The sequence below is a fragment of the Tetrao urogallus genome (assembly GCF_951394365.1).
Source record: "Tetrao urogallus genome assembly, chromosome: 11".
NCBI lineage: Eukaryota > Metazoa > Chordata > Aves > Galliformes > Phasianidae > Tetrao > Tetrao urogallus.
In genome coordinates, this window is record NC_136824.1 from 444,195 (window position 1) to 461,369 (window position 17,175).

The window sequence follows — 17,175 nt, forward strand, 5'->3', positions numbered from 1 at the left end:
GGAGCCCCTCCCAGTGTCCCGCAGTGCCTCTTGGCACTGTCCCCATGCTGCGTCATCAGCTGTGGGCACCGCATCAGCTCCACCACCCCCAGCACCGTGCGGGGCTGCAGCCGGGCAGGACAGGGGTCCCGTGGACGTCGGAGGAGATGAACACGTCCTGGTCCAGGGGGCTGCCGATCTGCAGAAAGGCTGTGTGTCAGGTGGCTGCGTGGGGCAGTGCTGTGGCCACGTGCATGCATCCCGGGCTGGCTCTGCATCTCCTGTGCTGTGCCCCCACCCCATGCAGTCACCCTGGTCACAGCACACACGTGCGCTGCAAGAGCATCCTCCATCCCACCCCACCACATCCCAGGCTCCACCATCAGCCCGCATGCACCCATGTGTACCTGAGAGCCGCATGTGTGGAGTGCTGAAGGTCCCATGGCCTTTGCTCTCATCCCAGGATGCAGGGAGGGGGCTGCGGGCTCTGTGCAGCAGGAGGGACCTGTCCTGGTGCCTGTGGTTGCTGTGCATCTCCGTGGGGCCTCCATGAGGGTCGCTGCTCTGATGCTGCACAGCGGTGATGGTGAGGGCTGTGACATAAAGCCCGGCGTCCCATGCAGCTCTGCGGGGGTCCCCGCGGTGGGGCTGTAGGACGGTGATGACCAGAGCCCCATCCCCACGTCAGGAACCACGTGCAGCTGCGGACGGGTCTCCAACACGGGGCCGTTGGAGAGCGACCCCCAGGTCCCCGTCCCCGCATCCAGAGCCCCGCGCAGCTCTGGGGGGGTCCCCCAACCCTCCGAGCCGGGGGGCGAATTCTCCTGCGGGGCTGGGGAGCGCGGCCGGGGCTGCGGGGGCTGGCAGCAGCCCAGGCCCCCGGGGCAGAGCGGGCAGCGGCGGGGGGCCGCCCCGCGGCGCAGTAGCAGCACCTCCTCGCTGAGGCCCAGCAGCGCCGAGAGGTGGGCGATGTAGCGCGTGGCGAGGCGCAGGGTCTCGATCTTGGTGAGGCTCTGCCCGGCGGGCGCCAGCGCGGGCGGCAGGTAGTGCCGCAGCCGGTGCATGGCCTGCGCCAGCCGCCGCATCCGCAGCTTCTCCCTCTCGCTGGCGCTCTGCCGTGAGCCCCCGGCCGCCCCTGATCCCCTCCTGCCCGCCGGACCCCCGCACCGCCGCAGCCCGGACCCGCCGCTGGGTCTGCAGAGCTCCTCGGTTGGTGTCAGGGTGGCGGTTGTTGGGGTCTGGAGGCTGCAGGGTGGCAGTGGGGACCCGGCCATGGCGGGCTCCGCTCTGGGGCTGCGCATGTCTGGGGGTCCTTGGGCAGCCCTGGCTTTATGTGGGCCCAAGGTGTGAGGTGGCAATTCTGTGGCCACCTGGAGGTGTCAAAACCTACATGGTGTGGGCTGGGACTGGACCGGGAGCCTGGGAAAGCCGGACCCATTTGCGGAGGTGTCAGTTCTGACTCCTCCAGCCCTTAATTGTCACTGCCCAGTGCTGGGAAGTGTGCAAGGACCAATTCACACGGTCGTGAGAGATGCTAACGTGCCGACCAGCCCTGCCAGCACCCGCACTGCGGCATGGCACTATGGGGCAGCGAGGCCTTGACCTTCCATTGCCAGCATCCCTGGCATCCCTGCACCACTCTGCCCCTTGCGTGGCTGAGAGATGGGGGTCCTGAGTGTCTCTGCATCCAGCCATGCTGCTTCAGTCTCCCTGACTCTGTGGGATGCTGCTGTGTGTCCCTGAGATGCTTACATGCAACTGGGCACACTATCGGTGTGATTGTGGACACACAGTGAGCCATGCTGCTTGCCCAGCTGTGGCAAACCCCAGGCCCTGACCCCAGGATGTGGGCAGCACTGTGGTGAGGTGCTCCAGGGCACAGGTCCTGCCTGCGGCCTTTGGGCTCAGCCAGTAGAACTGTGGGTGGGAGATCCTGGGGTTAAGAGCTGGTGCTGGGCAGGAGGGTGCCAAGATGGGATGGGAGCTGCAGGAGTGCTCAGGTTTGGATCTGGGTTCCTGGCCTCCAAAATCTATCCCTGCACCCTCAGCGCAGCGCCCTGTGCCGCATTCCATCAGCACAGCATGGAGGGAGCAGGGGATCCCGGCTCCCCGATAGGGAGCTGCAGGCACTGCTCTGCAGGGGCTCTGACCTCAGCCCCGGCCGCGCTCCAGCACTTGTCTAAACACTGAGGGAGGTGGGAAGTGCCTGCCCAGCAGGGCCGCAAAACTCATTACCTGGGAGCTCGTCAGCTAATGAGACACAGGAGGGGGTCTGGGAACAGGGGGGAGCAGTTGTGGGACTGCGCAGGGGGATGTGTGGGGAAGGGGCTGTGCCCAAGGCTGTGCCCGTGGCTGTGGAGCTCCCTCTGAGCGCCCCCAAACACCCCTCTGCGCTTCTGGGCTGGATCCTCTGCAGGCCCCCAGGTCCCCAGTGCAGCTCCAACCCTGTGGCTGTGCAGCTGTTGTCAGTAGCCTGAGCACAGAGCTGTACAGCATTCCAGTGTGCTCAGACCTCGGATGGGACGGCGCAGGGGCACTTCTTCCACCGAGGGCAGAGGAACAGCTGGGAAATCACCAGCATTTATCCACCAGTCTGTGGCATCCGCGGGGTGAAAAATGCTGTTGTCCTCGTGGCACCCAGCTGGGGCTGTGCGGGTGGTGGCAGACAGCCTGAAGCAGGGTGGCGGGTGCCTGGGTGCCCTGTGGTGATGTGCCCTGCCAGCACGGCGTGCACCAGGGTGTGCGTGGCTCCAGCAGTGCTGGGCACAGTGGGTGGTGGGCAGGGAGCGCCTGCTGTGTCGGCGCTGCTGTGTGCTCAGGTGCAGTGACACCCACACAGTGTGACTGCTGAGGGATGGAGATCCAGTATTGGTGCTGCCCAGCGTGGCGAGGAGTGCGGATGTGCCGCGGCCCCACCGGGGGTGACTGATAGGCAGGGCCGATGTCACCACCTCCGTGTCACAGCATGCGCGGGGAAAACCGGATGACTTTCATGTGACCATTGCTGATGAAGCGGCGGCTCACGCAGTCCCATCGCCAGCACTTCCCCGTGGAGCGGCGCACCCCGTGACCGCAGCTGGCTCCGTGCCTCGTGCCCGGCTCCGTGCCCTGCGCGCAGCTCCGTGCCCCGCGAGCAGAGAGGCTGAGCACCCCCGCTATCAGGGGCTGTGCACGCCCTGCCCTGGGAGCTGCGTGCGCTGCTTCACCCCGTGCCACTCAGGGGCCGTCCCAGCGCACGGCCAGGCTGCGCCGCTGACGTGCGGCTGCGGTGCGGTGGGGCCGCGCAGCGGCACAGGGATGCTCTCCCCCCCGGCCTTCCAGGCGCGCTCTCCCTGATCTGTTTTCCTTCCCGCTCGGTGCCGCGTTTCCCTGGAAACCTTTACACCCGCAGCGCGCGACTCCTGTGCGGGGCCTGGGAACGCGGCGGGGGGCCCCCTCCCAGCCCCCTCCCAGCCCCCTCCCAGCCCTCGGAGCGGGGACAGGGCCACGAATGCCGGGAGGGGCCGGGGTCTGTGGGGCTGTGCCGCCTTGCGGGTGCTACTGCAGGGACTGGAGATCGGGACTGGGGCAGCAGGGTCAGAGCTGCTGTGGGATATGGGGGCAGGCGGGGGTCGGGGGTGCAGCGCGGGGGCTGTCAGTCACAGCAGTGGACTTTGGGCACCGGCTGTAGGCAGAGCCGGGAGGCTCCACAGGCGTCAGGGCTCATTAGTGCCAGCATGTGAAATGCCATTAGAGGGACTGCAGGGGGGCCTGGGCAAAGCCCGCTGCCCCGGCTGAGGGTGGCGGCACGGACCCACCCTGGCACCGTAGGTCACACTGGGGAGCAGGATGGGCTGGAACAGCGCGGTGCTGGGCTCTGGGACTACCGGACCGGGGACGCGAGGGGACAGAGAAACGTGCCAGCAAACGTGCAGAGCTCGCAGCGCGCAGCCCGCTGCCGGCCGAGCAGCCGAACCAACCGCACGCACCCTGCGGCAGACCGCACCGCAGACCCCGCGTGCATCCCTGCTGGGGGGGCTCCCCCGGCCCCGGGCCAGAGCCGGTGCTGGGATGCGGGCAGTGCCGGGGGGTGGGCAGCGCGGAGCAGCCTCACACCACCGGGGTAAAAATCCTCACCCGCCTGTTCAAAGGACGGCTGCCCTCGCCCCCCGCCTTTGAAGTGCTGCCGACGCCGGCCACGGAGGTGCCGCTTCACACCTCCGGCCCGGCATAAAGCCGGGGCTCCGGGGCGGGCGGCTCTCAGCCCTCAGCCATGGCCCACCAGGCAGCTCCCGGCCTCGCGCTCCGCACCGCGTCTCCGCTGCACGACTGGGGTCTCCCCGCCGTGCCTGAGCCCGAGGGCTACAGCAGCAGCTCGCCGGCACCCTCACCCGACTCCTGCGGCCTCTCACCCCCTGCCAGGGCACCGCGCCGCGGTCCGGCGGGCAGGAGGGGATCAGGGGCGGCCGGGGGCTCACGGCAGAGCGCCAGCGAGAGGGAGAAGCTGCGGATGCGGCGGCTGGCGCAGGCCATGCACCGGCTGCGGCACTACCTGCCGCCCGCGCTGGCGCCCGCCGGGCAGAGCCTCACCAAGATCGAGACCCTGCGCCTCGCCACGCGCTACATCGCCCACCTCTCGGCGCTGCTGGGCCTCAGCGAGGAGGTGCTGCTACTGCGCCGCGGGGCGGCCCCCCGCCGCTGCCCGCTCTGCCCCGGGGGCCTGGGCTGCTGCCAGCCCCCGCAGCCCCGGCCGCGCTCCCCAGCCCCGCAGGAGAATTCGCCCCCCGGCTCGGAGGGTTGGGGGACCCCCCCAGAGCTGCGCGGGGCTCTGGATGCGGGGACGGGGACCTGGGGGTCGCTCTCCAACGGCCCCGTGTTGGAGACCCGTCCGCAGCTGCACGTGGTTCCTGACGTGGGGATGGGGCTCTGGTCATCACCGTCCTACAGCCCCACCGCGGGGACCCCCCCGGAGCTGCACGAGGCTCTCGCCTCCGACGTGTCCTCCTGGCCATTCTCTCCTCACTGTGCAGTGGCAGGGACCTCTTCAGACCCCCCCAGTGACCCCATCCTCGACACGGGGCTGCTGCTGCCAGACTTTGTGGATGCAGAGATGGTCACCCAGGTATGTGCGTGGCCGTGGAGCTGGGATACTGATGTGGGGCTGGGCACAATCTCTCTGGTGGGTGCTCGGAGTGCTCCTGTGGTGTTGGGAGTGGGTGTGGAAGTGGTGTTGGGGTCACAGTGATGTAGTCTGGGATTGGGAATGGAGAGGACCCCCCTCTACCCTATGGCATGTGTATGTGGGGAGTTGGATCCTTCAGCTGCTCCCACCCTTCCTTGCATCGTTTGGGCTCCTATCAGCTAGCACAGAGCCCTGCTGGTACCTGAGTGGGTGCCTTCCTGACGGTGGACTCTGCCAGCCCCTAATGCTGCTGACCCACACCCAGCCCTGCCCTGCATCCCTGCCCTGGCATCGGTGCTTTCCTCACCGATTCTCTCTTCCCCACAGGACATCTCAGCAGATCTGCTCTCTCTGCTGGAGGCTCTGCTCCCACCGCAGCCCCAGGACTGAGCCACGCACCATCGGATGCCCACGACTTGCAGGACCCAGGGAGACGTGTGTCCCCCCTTGGACAGCAAGGGGGTGGTGAAAGCAAGGTGCTTGGAGCCCGGATCCATGCTGGCTGAGACTGTACATAATATACTGTGACTGTACATAAATAAACCCCTTTGCCCACTCTGACTGTCGCCACGTGGCCATTCCTGCAGCAACTGCTGGGCGCGGGATGGGTGCAACATGCACAGCCGTCATGCTGGGGCTGAGAGGACAGCTGAGCTGGGGAAACTGCACCAGGGCATCTCTCTGGGCATGGGCAGGGGCTGTGACACAGAGCCAGCACCGTTGCGGGGCCCTGAGCCGGCAGCGTGCAGCTGGGGACAGCATCTGGGAAAGCAATTGCCGGGAGGTATCAGGACAGACACCTCCAGCTCTGGGAATGGAGCTCACCAGCACTGCCCAGGTGCGGCTCACTGACAGCTGAGCGATGTCCGCACCCCGTGCCCGGAGCCTGGGAGGGCCCCACGTCGCAGGGTCACCTGGGGGCCGCACCCCGCCGAGCTGGAGACCCCGCGGGTCCCGGGTGGAGGGCGGGTACTTGGCTGCAGGGGATCCCCGCGGGTCGGGCTGTCGAGCGGTGCGGAGCCCCATCCCGGGACTGGCGGGCAGATGCTAACGCGCACCGGGGTCCCCGGGGCAGGAGGTCTGCAGGGCTAATGAGCCCCGCTTATCTGTGAAATGACTGAGGTGACTTGCTAATTACGGTAATGCCCTCCGCCTGGGAGACGCAGCCTTTGAGATGCAAAAGAGCCGCGTTCCCCTCCCCCAGCCCGCAGCCCTGGTCCTACGGAGGAGCCGGGAGAAGGGACCTGCGCATCTTCGGGTCCCCACCAACGATGCACTCCAAAGCAACGAGCACTGTGCACCCCACAAACACGGCTCTGCAGCAGCAACCCCAGCTCCGGGCACCCCACAGCGCCTGGGTGCAGGCCTGTCGGGCTGGTAACACACCGTGTTCATTTGTGCACGTGTGTCTGTGTGCACGAGGCTGTTCATGCTCATCCGTGAGTGGGTGATGCGGGGTAAAGGACGGAGTCGTTCCATGCAGGTTGGCTACGTCAAGGAGCAACCTGAGCTGCCAAGGGCAGCAGCCGGCGGAGTGCTGGGCGGGAGAGGAGGTGGCTGCAGGCAGCTGAGTGCTGCAGTGCCGGCCCTGCTGCCCGCGTCCCGGCTGGCTGCAGCTGATGCCAATGTAGGAGCACTGGGAGCAGCGAGTGGGTGGTGTTTGAGCAGCCCTGACATGGCCCAGCTCGGCGGGGGAACGGGGCAGGATGCTGCTGCTGCAGGTGAGGTGTGCAGGGAGATGGGTGCAGGGAGCATGGGGTGCTGCACCAAAGGGCTCCTGCAGCGGGGAGCACCTTTGTCCCTGAGTAGGACCACGAGGGATGTTCTGGAGTGGGGTGGACAGGGCGGCAGCGATGGCCTGGGGCAGGCAGGGGGTAGGGGAGGCTGAGACCACTTCCCCATGCTTACCTGCGATGCCGGAATCCCACAGTTCTCTGGGTGCCGGGGCTGCAGATGGGAATGCCAAGAGCTGAGGTGGGCTTCTGGGTGGGTCGGTAGGTCACCCCCTCCCCTGAGCACCCCCAGCCCTGCATGGGCCGTGCTGCCCATCTGCCTATCGCAGCAGGAGGGGGCTGGCTGGACCCAGGCCCCGAGGCGGGGAACGTCAGCACGGAGCCCTCCAGCATCACGTCCCACCCCAAGCAGGGCTGTGCCTGGAGCCCCCGTTCCGAGGGTGCCGAGGAGCCGCTGCTGCTCCCCACCTTCTCACCCGCGGCCCAGGCCCGCGTGGCAGCCACCTTCGTGCTCTTCGTGCTCTCGGCCGGCTGCAACGTGGCGGTGCTGCGGGCGGCGGGGGGCCGGGGGGGCGGCGGGCGCTCCCACATCCGCCTGCTGCTGCGGCACCTGGCTGCCGCCGACCTGCTGGTGACGGTGGTGGTGATGCCGTCGGATGCCGTCTGGAACATCACGCTGCAGTGGAGGGCGGGCGACCTGGCCTGCCGCCTCCTCATGTACCTGCGCCTGCTGGCCATGTACGCCTCCGCCTTCGTCACCGTCGTCATCAGCCTGGACCGGCAGGCCGCCATCCTGCGCCCGTTGGCCATCGCCCGCGCGCGCCGCAGGAACCGCGCCATGCTCCGTGCCGCGTGGATGCTCAGCGCCGCGCTCGCTGCGCCGCAGGTGCCTGCCAGCCCCACGCACCCCGCGCTCCTGGGGGCCCCGGGGGCTTCTCAGGAGTGGCAGTGCCGTGAGCCCTCGGTGCGGGGCCCAACCCTGCAGCTCAGGTGCTCTGAGACCCCTGGGTGCCTCTTGGGGAGGGGCAGGGTCTCCATCTCAGCCCCGTCCCACCTCTGCTCCGCTTCCAGCTGTTCCTCTTCCACACCGTCACCCTGCACGCCCCGCACAACTTCACGCAGTGCACCACGCGCGGCAGCTTCCCGCAGCCCTGGCACGAGACCCTCTACAACATGCTGAGCTTCTCCTGCCTCTTCCTGCTGCCGCTGCTCATCATGGTGTGCTGCTACACACGCATCCTGCTCGAGATCTCCCGGCGCATGGGCTCCGGCCTCTGTGAGTGGGGCTGGCAGGGGGGCTGCGAGCAGATCCGAGTGTGCGGCCTCAGCCGGGATGGTGGGGGTCCTTGCTCCCTGCTTGGGGTGCGGTTACCACTCTGAGCCCCCCGCTCACCGGTCCCACTCCCACGTTTCAGTCTCCTCCAGGGACGTGCCGCTGCGGTGCTCTGGGAGCAACATCCCACGGGCACGGCTGCGCACGCTGAAGATGAGCCTGGTCATCGTCTCCTCCTTCATCCTCTGCTGGACCCCCTACTACCTGCTGGGGCTGTGGTACTGGTTCTGCCCACGGGCCATGCAGCAAAAAGTCCCACCATCCCTCTCCCACATCCTCTTCATCTTCGGCCTCTTCAATGCCTGCCTGGACCCCATCACCTACGGGCTCTTCACCATCCCCTTCCAGAGGCGCTGCAATTGTCCCTGCGGGCACAACCCTGAGCCTGAGCCACCCTCCTCAGCCACGGGTTCCTTCCACTGTTCAGCCTCATCCCTGCGGGGCAGGCAGAGTACAGGGGGCACGGAGAGGCCACAGCCACCTATCGAGCTGGAGCTGCCTGCTGGGGCTAGTTCCTGCCAGAGCAGTGCGCTGTGAGCCAGGGCAGCCTGATGCCATGAAGATGGCACTCTGTGTCCGGAAGGGCACAACAGCGAGGGCAGGCGGTGGGGGCTGTGCTCCAAAATGCTTCTGTAAGTGGTAGGGCAGAGCTGCTCCTACAGCCAGGTGGGTGTGAGCCACCCCTCTTCCCTCTCTGCACCCATTTATGTTACGTGCTGGAGCCCAACACAGTAATAAAGCATCCTGTGGCCATCTTGTGTTCTGCCTGCATCCGTGGACGTGGCTGCACTGGGGCTGGGGATGGGTCGTGTAGGGATCCTGGCTGTTGTCCCCAAGGGCAGAGTGGTTCTGCCATCCCCACAGCGCTGCTGGGGGCTGCACAGAGCAGGGCTTGCAGTGCCTCTGCTCTGTGCCAGCCCTGCACCCGCCTGCTGCTGGGGACAGGATCTGGGCTGCTGCTGAAGGTCGTTGCGAGGTGCGGGAGCCTGGCAGCGCCCAGCAGCACAGCAGCTGCTCCAAGGCCAGTGGTGCTGCCGGGGCCAGGGACGCAGCTTTGCTGCTCTGCTACTGTAGGGGCTGCAGCCCCGGCCCCAGTGTGGGCTGTGGCTGGGGTCCCTGCAAGGGTGGGGGCTGCTGGTGGGGAGAGGGCAGTGAGGCACTCCTCAATGGGGTTCCCCGGATCTGGTGCATGGAATTGTGCCGTAAGTGCATTTGTCAGATCCTGACACTGCTACTGGACCAGCCTGGACCTGGCACAGAGTGCAAGCGGGCAGTGGATACGGGAGGAATTTGGAGCTGCCAAAATGCATCCCCTTGGATAGAGGCCTGCAGTAGGAGCCTGGCGTTACTCCAGCAGGTGCATGGGTGGGATGCGCACTGTGAGCTCTGGGCACACATCCCTGCACTCCGTTCTGCAGCAGGGCTGGACACGGCCCCAGGGTGGGCTGGGCTCTGGAGGCACCGCAAGAGCCCCACAGTTGCTGCAGGGAGCTGGGAGGGAGCTGAGCACAGAGCTGCAGTCCCCGCAGGCTGGTGATGGCAGGGCTGAAGGATGGTGCTGATGCCCTGATCCCACACCATGGCTGCATGGCATGGCACTGCACCTGCAGATGCAGCCATGCACGAGGAGCAGTGTCATGCCAGGTCCCCAGGAGGGCAGCAGCCATGCACAGTCACTGACAGCACTGGGGGCCTCTGGGGCACGATGGGGCAGGAGCTTGCCATGCCATGCTGGGAGCAGTGCCCAATAACAGCAGCAGGAACAGAATTGTGTGTGTTTATTGTGAAGTGGCAAAGTGGGAGGACAAAGTGGTGCTGCTGGAGCTGACTGGGTGCTGCAGCCAGCTGCCCCTGAGGGCTAGGACTAAGGGAAGGGGATGGGGCTCAGGCATAGACTCAGCTAAGTACAAAAATATCTTCTGTGGAGCACGCTGCTTACCCCTGTGGCCTAGGAAACACTGCACAGGGAGAAGCAGACAAAATAAAGAAGCCAAGAGCCCCTGCTGAAATTTCAACATGGAAGATGCTGTGTGCGCTCGGGGCACAACCTGCCCACTGCAGGCACAGCAGGGAGCCGTGCTCATGCAGCCAGATGCAAAGCCTGCAGTCTGCAGGTGGGGAGCTGACCTGGGCTGGTGGCGCACGGCCCAGAGGTGGCCTGGCACTGGTGAGGGCAGGTGACATCTTGGGAGTTGCTGCCAATATGTGCGGGGATGCTGGTGCTTGGCAGCTGTTTTGCACCCGGGCGAGCAACAGCAGCACTCCCCATGCCATCCCCAGCCACGTCCCCGCTACAGCACCATGAAAACCCCCGCTCCCTCCTGCAGTTTGGGATGGCACAGCTGTGGCATTAGGTGCCAGCTGCACTGCTGCCCGGCCTCTTCTCAGTGAAGAAACTTTTGAGCAGCATCACTTGCCCAACGCTGACCACGAAGAGGATGACGGTTTCCCCAGCCGACCAATACGAGACGCGCCCGTTGAGGTCCTCAGCCCGGCTGCGGTCCTGCGCTTCCCGCAGGCGGTAGTGAGTCTGGGAGTCGATCACCGCGTTCAGCGCCTCGTGGATGGTGACGCAGGCAGACTCCATCTGGGGGCACAGGGATGCAGCGCCACCCACCAGCCACGGCTTGGGCAGGGGGAGGGGTGCGCTGCCGGCTCCGCCGACGCGGCTCTGCTCCAAGGGGCAGCGCCGGAGCCCGGTGGGCAACGGGACACCACGCGGCTCAGCGAGGGCTCTGCGCCCCAGCCTGGCACCGCGGCTCCGCTCTGCCACCAGCAGGCCGGCACGGCGCCGCCTGGCAGCGGGCGCTTCTGCACTCAGCAGAGGGGAAGGGAGCGAGCGCGGTCGCACGGGGTTGTGCGTTTGGCCACATGCTGCAACACACCTGTGTCAACGCCGTGACGCGGCTGCTCATGTCGGGCAGGATGGGCGGCTCGTCGCCCACCTGCAGGTTGAAGTAGACGGTTTTGTGGGAGAACGTGGAGAACTCATTGCTGAAGCAGAAGGTGTAGATCCCCATGAGCTCAGCGTGGTGCGGGAAGCTGTCGTACTGCTTTTTGGTCTCCCTGTAGATGATGCGGCCGTTGGGGTCCTCGACGTAGCAGTCGACATCGTAGTGGCCCCCGGTGATCACCTGCACAGGGAGATGTGGGCAGCACCTGCTGAACCCTGAGAACCCGGCACCATGGGCAGAGGAATGCTGCCCCAAAATGTGCCACATGCACAGCCGTGCCCTGAGCAGCGCGGGCACCGTGCCACCGCAGCCCATCACGGGCAGGGGCCAGGCTGAGGGCCCACGGGCAGAATGAACGGGGGGACGGCCCCCACCACCGGGCTGGGGACCACCGTGGGCACATCCCAAGCAGCTCTGATGTGGGCTCTGCTGGGCACGAGTCTGGGCACAGCTCCCGGGGCAGCACGGGGGGAGCGGGGCTGTGGGGGAGAGGTGCGGGGGTCGCCCTGCCTGGGGCTTTGCGGGGGCCGGGGGACACGGGTGGAGGCACGGGTAGGAGCAGGGCCGTACCTGGTAGTCCAGCGTGAACTTGAGGCCTCGGTCCAGCTCTTGGTGGAAGCACTGCTTGTCGCTGTCGGGCAGCTCGAAAGTGAGCTCGGTGCCGCTCGCGCGCAGAGCGCCCAGCAGCAGGGCCAGCGCCCAGCCCCGCGCCCAGCCCCGCATCCCGCCCGCCCCGCACCGCACCGCACCGCGCCGCTCGGCCCCGCGCTCGCCCCGCCCGGGGCCGTCCCTCCCTGACGTGGCGGCACCGCGGCGCTTCCGGGCTGGGGCGGCTCCGTGCGTGGCCGGGGGACGTCGGGGGGCCGGGGCCGGGCGGCTGCGGGCAGAGCGGGGATGTAAAACCGCCGTCCGTCACACGGCGTCACCCCCGCACCGCACACGCGAGCGGCAATGGCTGCGGCGCGGCGCTGCCCCGCGTTCCCGCAGTGAGATGCGCGCTCCCGCAGTGAGATGCGCGCTCCCGCAGTGAGATGCGCGCTCTCAGCCCCCGCGCAAAGAGGAGCTGAGCTGTGTTTGCACCGCCGCCGTCAGAGCGCGCCGGCGGAAGCGTCAATAAAGATATGGGGATATGCGCGAATGAAAACTCTGGGATTTGGGATTCCTCAGCCAAAAATAGAAGACGAACTTCGTGGTTAGAGATAAAGCGTGCCTGAAATTCCGTCTGTAAGACATCTGAGCGACAGCAAGTATAAACTTTAAGGCTGTAAAAATATAAGCCCACCTTTACTCTAAACAACACATTTAAATCGAAAACGCATTTCCAGAGGGCGCTCCCGTGCCGACGGAACCGCGGCGCATCCATCCTCGGGTACCCGCAGCGCAGCGGGGCCGGGCAGCCGCGCTCCCCACGGGCGCAGCGTGCCAAACGCGGAGCTCTGCGCACGGCTCCCCAGCTGCACCAGCAGCGGATCTGGCTCTGTGTTGCCAAGTGCTTGGAAACGGAATCGCAGGACCTCTGAGCGTTGTCTCGCCTCTGCAGCACAGTGAGGGTATAAATACATTCAATCGCTAAGGAGGGTTATTTCTGCTCTCCATCCTCTCGCAGCGTTGAGCTCCTTCCCGGTAGGCACTTCACACACACGTCAGCCCCCGACTCCCTGGCGTGGGGCTCCCAGACCGCTTTCTGCATTGGGATGAGTGGGAGGGATGAAGAATGGATCGTAAATAACCAGGAACAAACACACTGCAGCCGGGAGCCTTTGTGTGATGCCTGCCTCTACCTAAACGTGCTGGGATTGGATTTCTCAGATAAGTGCTCACGGGGGGGGGGGGGGGGGGGGGGAAAGTCCAAAAGCAGCCAGCATGGCAGGGCTCCAGGCATTCAGTTCTGTGCTGCCTGCCACCTGTTGTCCCCCCAGCTCTGGGGAAAGTGCTCTGTGCGTGGGGCCTTGAGCCCAGGGCTGCCAGCGCTTCCCAGGGCAGCACCGCCCCGCTCCGAACTGCCGTGTGTGTTCCTACAGAGGGCAGTTTGGGGAACTTCCCGGGAAAGCGGCTACTGCGCCACGATTTCCTCAAAATCAGACAGCTGCCTCATCTGCTCCAGCTGCATGGAGTGCCTCCGCAGGAGCTTCTTTTTGGTTCTCAGGTCACCCCGCTTGGGGGAGCTGGGCGCGACGGGCACCAGGGCCCTGAAGCCGGCAGCCAGCGGGGAGGGGGCCTTGCCGCTGGCTCCGATGTCGGGGATGGGGGGGCTGGGGTTGACGTTGAGGGGGGGCAGGTAGCCGGGCCGGGTGTGTGCGCGATGTGGTCCAGCAGCAGCGTGCCGGAGCCGCGCCGTTCCAGCAGGTTGGGCGGGCGGCGGGCCGCGGCGGGGGAGGTGCTGGGGGCGCCATCCAGAGCCTCCCGCGAACCACCCAGCAGAGCCAGGTGAGAGCCGCTCAGCTTCCTCCTCTCCGCAGCCACCTTCCCCGCCTCGGCCATGCCGGCGTCGCCCTCGTGGTGCTCGGCGCTCATCCGCCGCCAGTGCAGGGCCTCCATCGCCTCGCTGCTCTCCGGCGGCTCCGGCACCGTGCTCCTGCGAGGCAGGCGCTGGGGGCCCTTCTCGAACCCCTTCCTGCAGCCGGACCCGGGGGCTGGAGGCGTGCGCAGCGCCTGCTCGTCCACCAGCGGGAACAGGGGCGCATCCTTGCTGCGGCTGAGGGGAGCCTTCCTGCACAGCGCGAGCTCCCCGATGCTGCTGACCAGCTCGTCATCCGTGCGCACCCGCTGCTCCTCGTGGTGCGCAGCCAGCACTGAGGGCGCGACCAGCCCCCACGGCTCCGACTGCAGCCGCTTCAGCTGCGGGAGCCGCGCTCTCTTGGTGGTGGTGCCGCCCCTCCAGCCCGGGGAGGGCGGCTCAGGGGTGGCCTTGGTGGGAGGACCGTCCCCGGGGGGCAGCTCCTGCTCGGCGGGCTGTGGGCATGGGGCGGCCGCCTTCAGCGCTGCGGTGCTCGTCTCAGGGGAGGCCCTCTCCTTGAAGTCCAGCAATGGGGGCACGTTCAGGTACTGCTTGGTGGCCTTGGCGCCGGTGGCCGACTTGTCCATGGTGATGATGATCACCTCCTTCCCCTTGGCTCTGCAGGCATTCAGGAGGTGCTGCAAAACATCCTTGTCATCGGCGTTGATGGCGTGCACCAGTGCAGAGGCACCGGAGTGGTCCTCCAGGCTGGGGTCGGCCCCGTTGTCCAGCAGCAGGGTCACCACCTCGCCACCCGCGCCGCGGATGCAGGCGTGCATCAGGGCCGTCTTCCCAGACTTGTCCTGGATGTTGGGGTCAGCCCTGTTGTCCAGCAGGTACTTCACCATCTTGGCCTTGCTGATGCTCTGCTGGTCCACGTGCGTGGTGATGCAGGCCACCATCAGCGCCGTCTCCCCCTTCTCGTTGCTCTCATTGATGTAGGCCCCCCCCTCCAGCAGCAGCCGGGTCAGCCGCAGCCGGCCCAGCCACACTGCCTTCAGGAGGGAGTTCCCCCCGGTCTGCAGCTCCGTCGCCTCATCCATGGCATGCAGGGCTCACGGCAGCTGGGGAGGAATGGGATGGAGAGGTGAGCCCCCCTGCAGCCTCCGCTGAGCCCTCTGCACGTGGGCAGCCCTGCAGCACTTTCCCACATTGGAAGAGGTTGAATTTAGGTTAGACTTGAGAAAGGGATTCTGTACCGCGAGGGCACTGAGGCCCTGGTGTAGGCTGCCCAGGGTGGCTGCGGGTTCCCCATCTTTGAAGTGCTCACGGTCAGGTTGGATGGGGCGCCGGGCTGTGGGAGGTATCACTGCCCATGGAGGGGTTAGAACTGGAGGGGCTGTAAGACGTCCTGTGATCCAAATCATGCTGTGGTTCTGCCACAGTGCTGTGTGCTGCCTGCTGGGGGTGCTGGGGTGCAGAGGGAACTGCAGCAGGAGGAAAGCTTTGTTTCCTCTGGGGTCTCCTGGAGTGACAGCACTGCTTGGAGCCAGCTGGGAGGTGCACTGGCACTGCCTTCCCTCGGCTCATAATTCATGTTATGGCACTGCTCCTCTCTCAGCGAATTCATTTCAGATGCAATGTTTGCCAGGCAGCCCCACAGACTCAGCCCCTGCTGTCACCCCATCCAGGTGTGCTGGTTGCCAGCCCTGTGAGCACCAGTCAATGCCGATTACTGAACAGCTCCACCTGGAACCCCACACCCCCTGCTATGGGCTGGGAGCCCTATTTAAAGGCAGGCCCTGAGCCTGTGCTCAGCTCTGTGGGATTATCTTTGTTTGCTGGACTTCTCTTGTGGATGGAGTTTGCTGTTCTGCATTCTCCTGGTGATCTCTCTTGTGTGACCCATAGCTGTTAGCAGCCTACTCCTGCCCTACAGGTGAGGTCTTGCTCTCAGCTCATAGCTTGTCTCCCTGCATGGGGCAGCTCTGCTCTCGCTGCTCCTTGATACACCTCAGTTCACCTTGCCTTGCCCTTCTCCAGCTCTGCTCCCACAGCCATGTTGATGTTTCCTTGAATGCAGCTGATTTCCTTCGGTGCCAGAGCCACCAATCTGGCCCTGCTCCTGGCATGGCTCTACTGTGCCTCAGAGGCCCCTCGCTCTGTAACACGGAGCCCACTGGAGGCTGCGAGCATCTCCTGTGCAGCTGGGGCTGCGGTCCTCGCTGCTGGTGGAAATTCTAAGCAGCTGCTGCTCTGCTGTGTGTAACCCTGTGCTGCTTCATGGTGCTGTGGGGACTCCTTGTATAGGAGAGTGCTGTGAGAGAGCAGCGTTTTCGTGCAGCACTCTGCAGCAGGACTGGCTCGGGGGGTCAGCAGACGCCCTCCCTTCTGGAAGGCGCTTCCTGCCCCTGCTCGGCAGCGGCTCGCCGGCCCCCGTGCTGATCCCGGGACTCGCAGCAGGGCTCCTCCGTGCTGCTCCGCGGCACCACTCGGGAACTGAGCGCCTGGTGGCTGTGTGCCTGTGTCCCCATGGGGCAGCAGCGCTGAGACCCGGTGAGTGCCGTGCGCGGGGCAGAGGCGGTAACTCGCGGGGCCGAGCACCGCGGCGATGTCAGAGGTGCGTTGTCCCAGGAGCCCCGCCGCTGCTCGCCCTGCTCTCCCATCACAGCTCCCTGCTGCCCGGCGGCGAGCGGCGCTGTCCCCTCCCCTGAGCATCTCCCCCTGCTCCGTCACCCGCAGCACTCCGCAGTCTGCGCTCACCGCTTTCCCCCACGGCACACGCGCGGTGCTCTGCCTGCTTCCCCCTTCCCCCCCCCCAGCCCGTGCCCATTAATGCGTGGCTCCCGCAGCCCCCACCTCCCTGTCAGCGCAGCGCTGCCCGAAGGCTGTGAGCGCTCCCAGCCCCCCCGGTAGCACTGCGCCCAGATGCCCACGGCTGCTCCCCGAGACCCCCGCTCCGATTCCGAAGTTGCTCTCACCTCCATCTCCTCTCACCGGTGCCGCGGTGTCGCCTCCCCTGCCTCAGCGCCGGGCTCCGTGCTGCGACAGCGGGGCGGGGGTCCCTTCCCGGAGCCGGGGTTCGCCCCCGTTACCTGCTGCGCCGTGCCGGTACCCGTTAGCGGTGTGCGGTGCCCGGTACCGGCCCCGCTGTGCGCACCGGGGCTGCACGGGGAGGAGGGCGCAGGGCGGCGCGTCCGCCCCCGCTGGGTGCGGGGAGGGGCGAGGGGGGGGGGGGGCCGTGTGCGGGGCTGCGTCCAGCACAGCCAGGTCTGAGCGAGGGCGGGACGGTGCGCGTCTGGATCCGCGTGTGCGAGGCGGGGCCGCGGTCTGTCTGTGTGTGTCTGTGTGTCTGTGTGTCTGTGTGTCTGTGTGTCTGTGTGTCTGTGTGCGTGCGCACGTCCTGAGGGCTGAGTGTCTGTGCGGTGATGCGCGCAAGGCTGCGTCTGCGTGGGTGCAGGTGTGTGCCGGGTGGCTGAGTGCACACGCAGCCCCTGTGTGTGTGTCCACACCTGTGAGTGCCCAGCAGCACAGCGCTGTGTTCGCATGCAGGGCTGGCTGTGTCGCTGCCCACGCGT

General features: G+C 66.5%; 4 protein-coding genes across 4 annotated transcripts; 2 read left to right on the forward strand and 2 right to left on the reverse strand.

The window, feature by feature from the left end:
• Positions 1 to 4,231: 4,231 nt before the first annotated feature.
• LOC306950626 (uncharacterized protein) lies at positions 4,232 to 5,530 on the forward strand (the record flags this gene model as incomplete). The annotated part of the gene is made up of 2 exons (XM_079540925.1): positions 4,232 to 5,080; positions 5,468 to 5,530. The coding sequence occupies 2 exons, from the start codon at positions 4,232 to 4,234 to the stop codon at positions 5,528 to 5,530; spliced, it is 912 nt and encodes a 303-aa protein (XP_079397051.1).
• Positions 5,531 to 6,815: 1,285 nt separating this feature from the next.
• Positions 6,816 to 8,743, forward strand: LOC306950441 (putative gonadotropin-releasing hormone II receptor; the record flags this gene model as incomplete). Its single annotated transcript, XM_079540708.1, has 4 exons — positions 6,816 to 6,861; positions 7,206 to 7,759; positions 7,945 to 8,149; positions 8,289 to 8,743. The coding sequence occupies 4 exons, from the start codon at positions 6,816 to 6,818 to the stop codon at positions 8,741 to 8,743; spliced, it is 1,260 nt and encodes a 419-aa protein (XP_079396834.1).
• Positions 8,744 to 10,556: 1,813 nt separating this feature from the next.
• LOC306950725 (transmembrane emp24 domain-containing protein 3-like) lies at positions 10,557 to 12,523 on the reverse strand (the record flags this gene model as incomplete). Its single annotated transcript, XM_079541085.1, is given in 5 exon segments — positions 10,557 to 10,793; positions 11,092 to 11,340; positions 11,731 to 11,860; positions 11,862 to 12,037; positions 12,443 to 12,523. Coding segments are annotated over 5 exon segments (873 nt in total).
• A 690-nt stretch (positions 12,524 to 13,213) lies between these two features.
• Positions 13,214 to 14,700, reverse strand: ANKRD34C (ankyrin repeat domain 34C; the record flags this gene model as incomplete). The annotated part of the gene is given in 2 exon segments (XM_079540763.1): positions 13,214 to 13,459; positions 13,462 to 14,700. Coding segments are annotated over 2 exon segments (1,485 nt in total).
• Between the last annotated feature and the right edge of the window lie 2,475 nt (positions 14,701 to 17,175).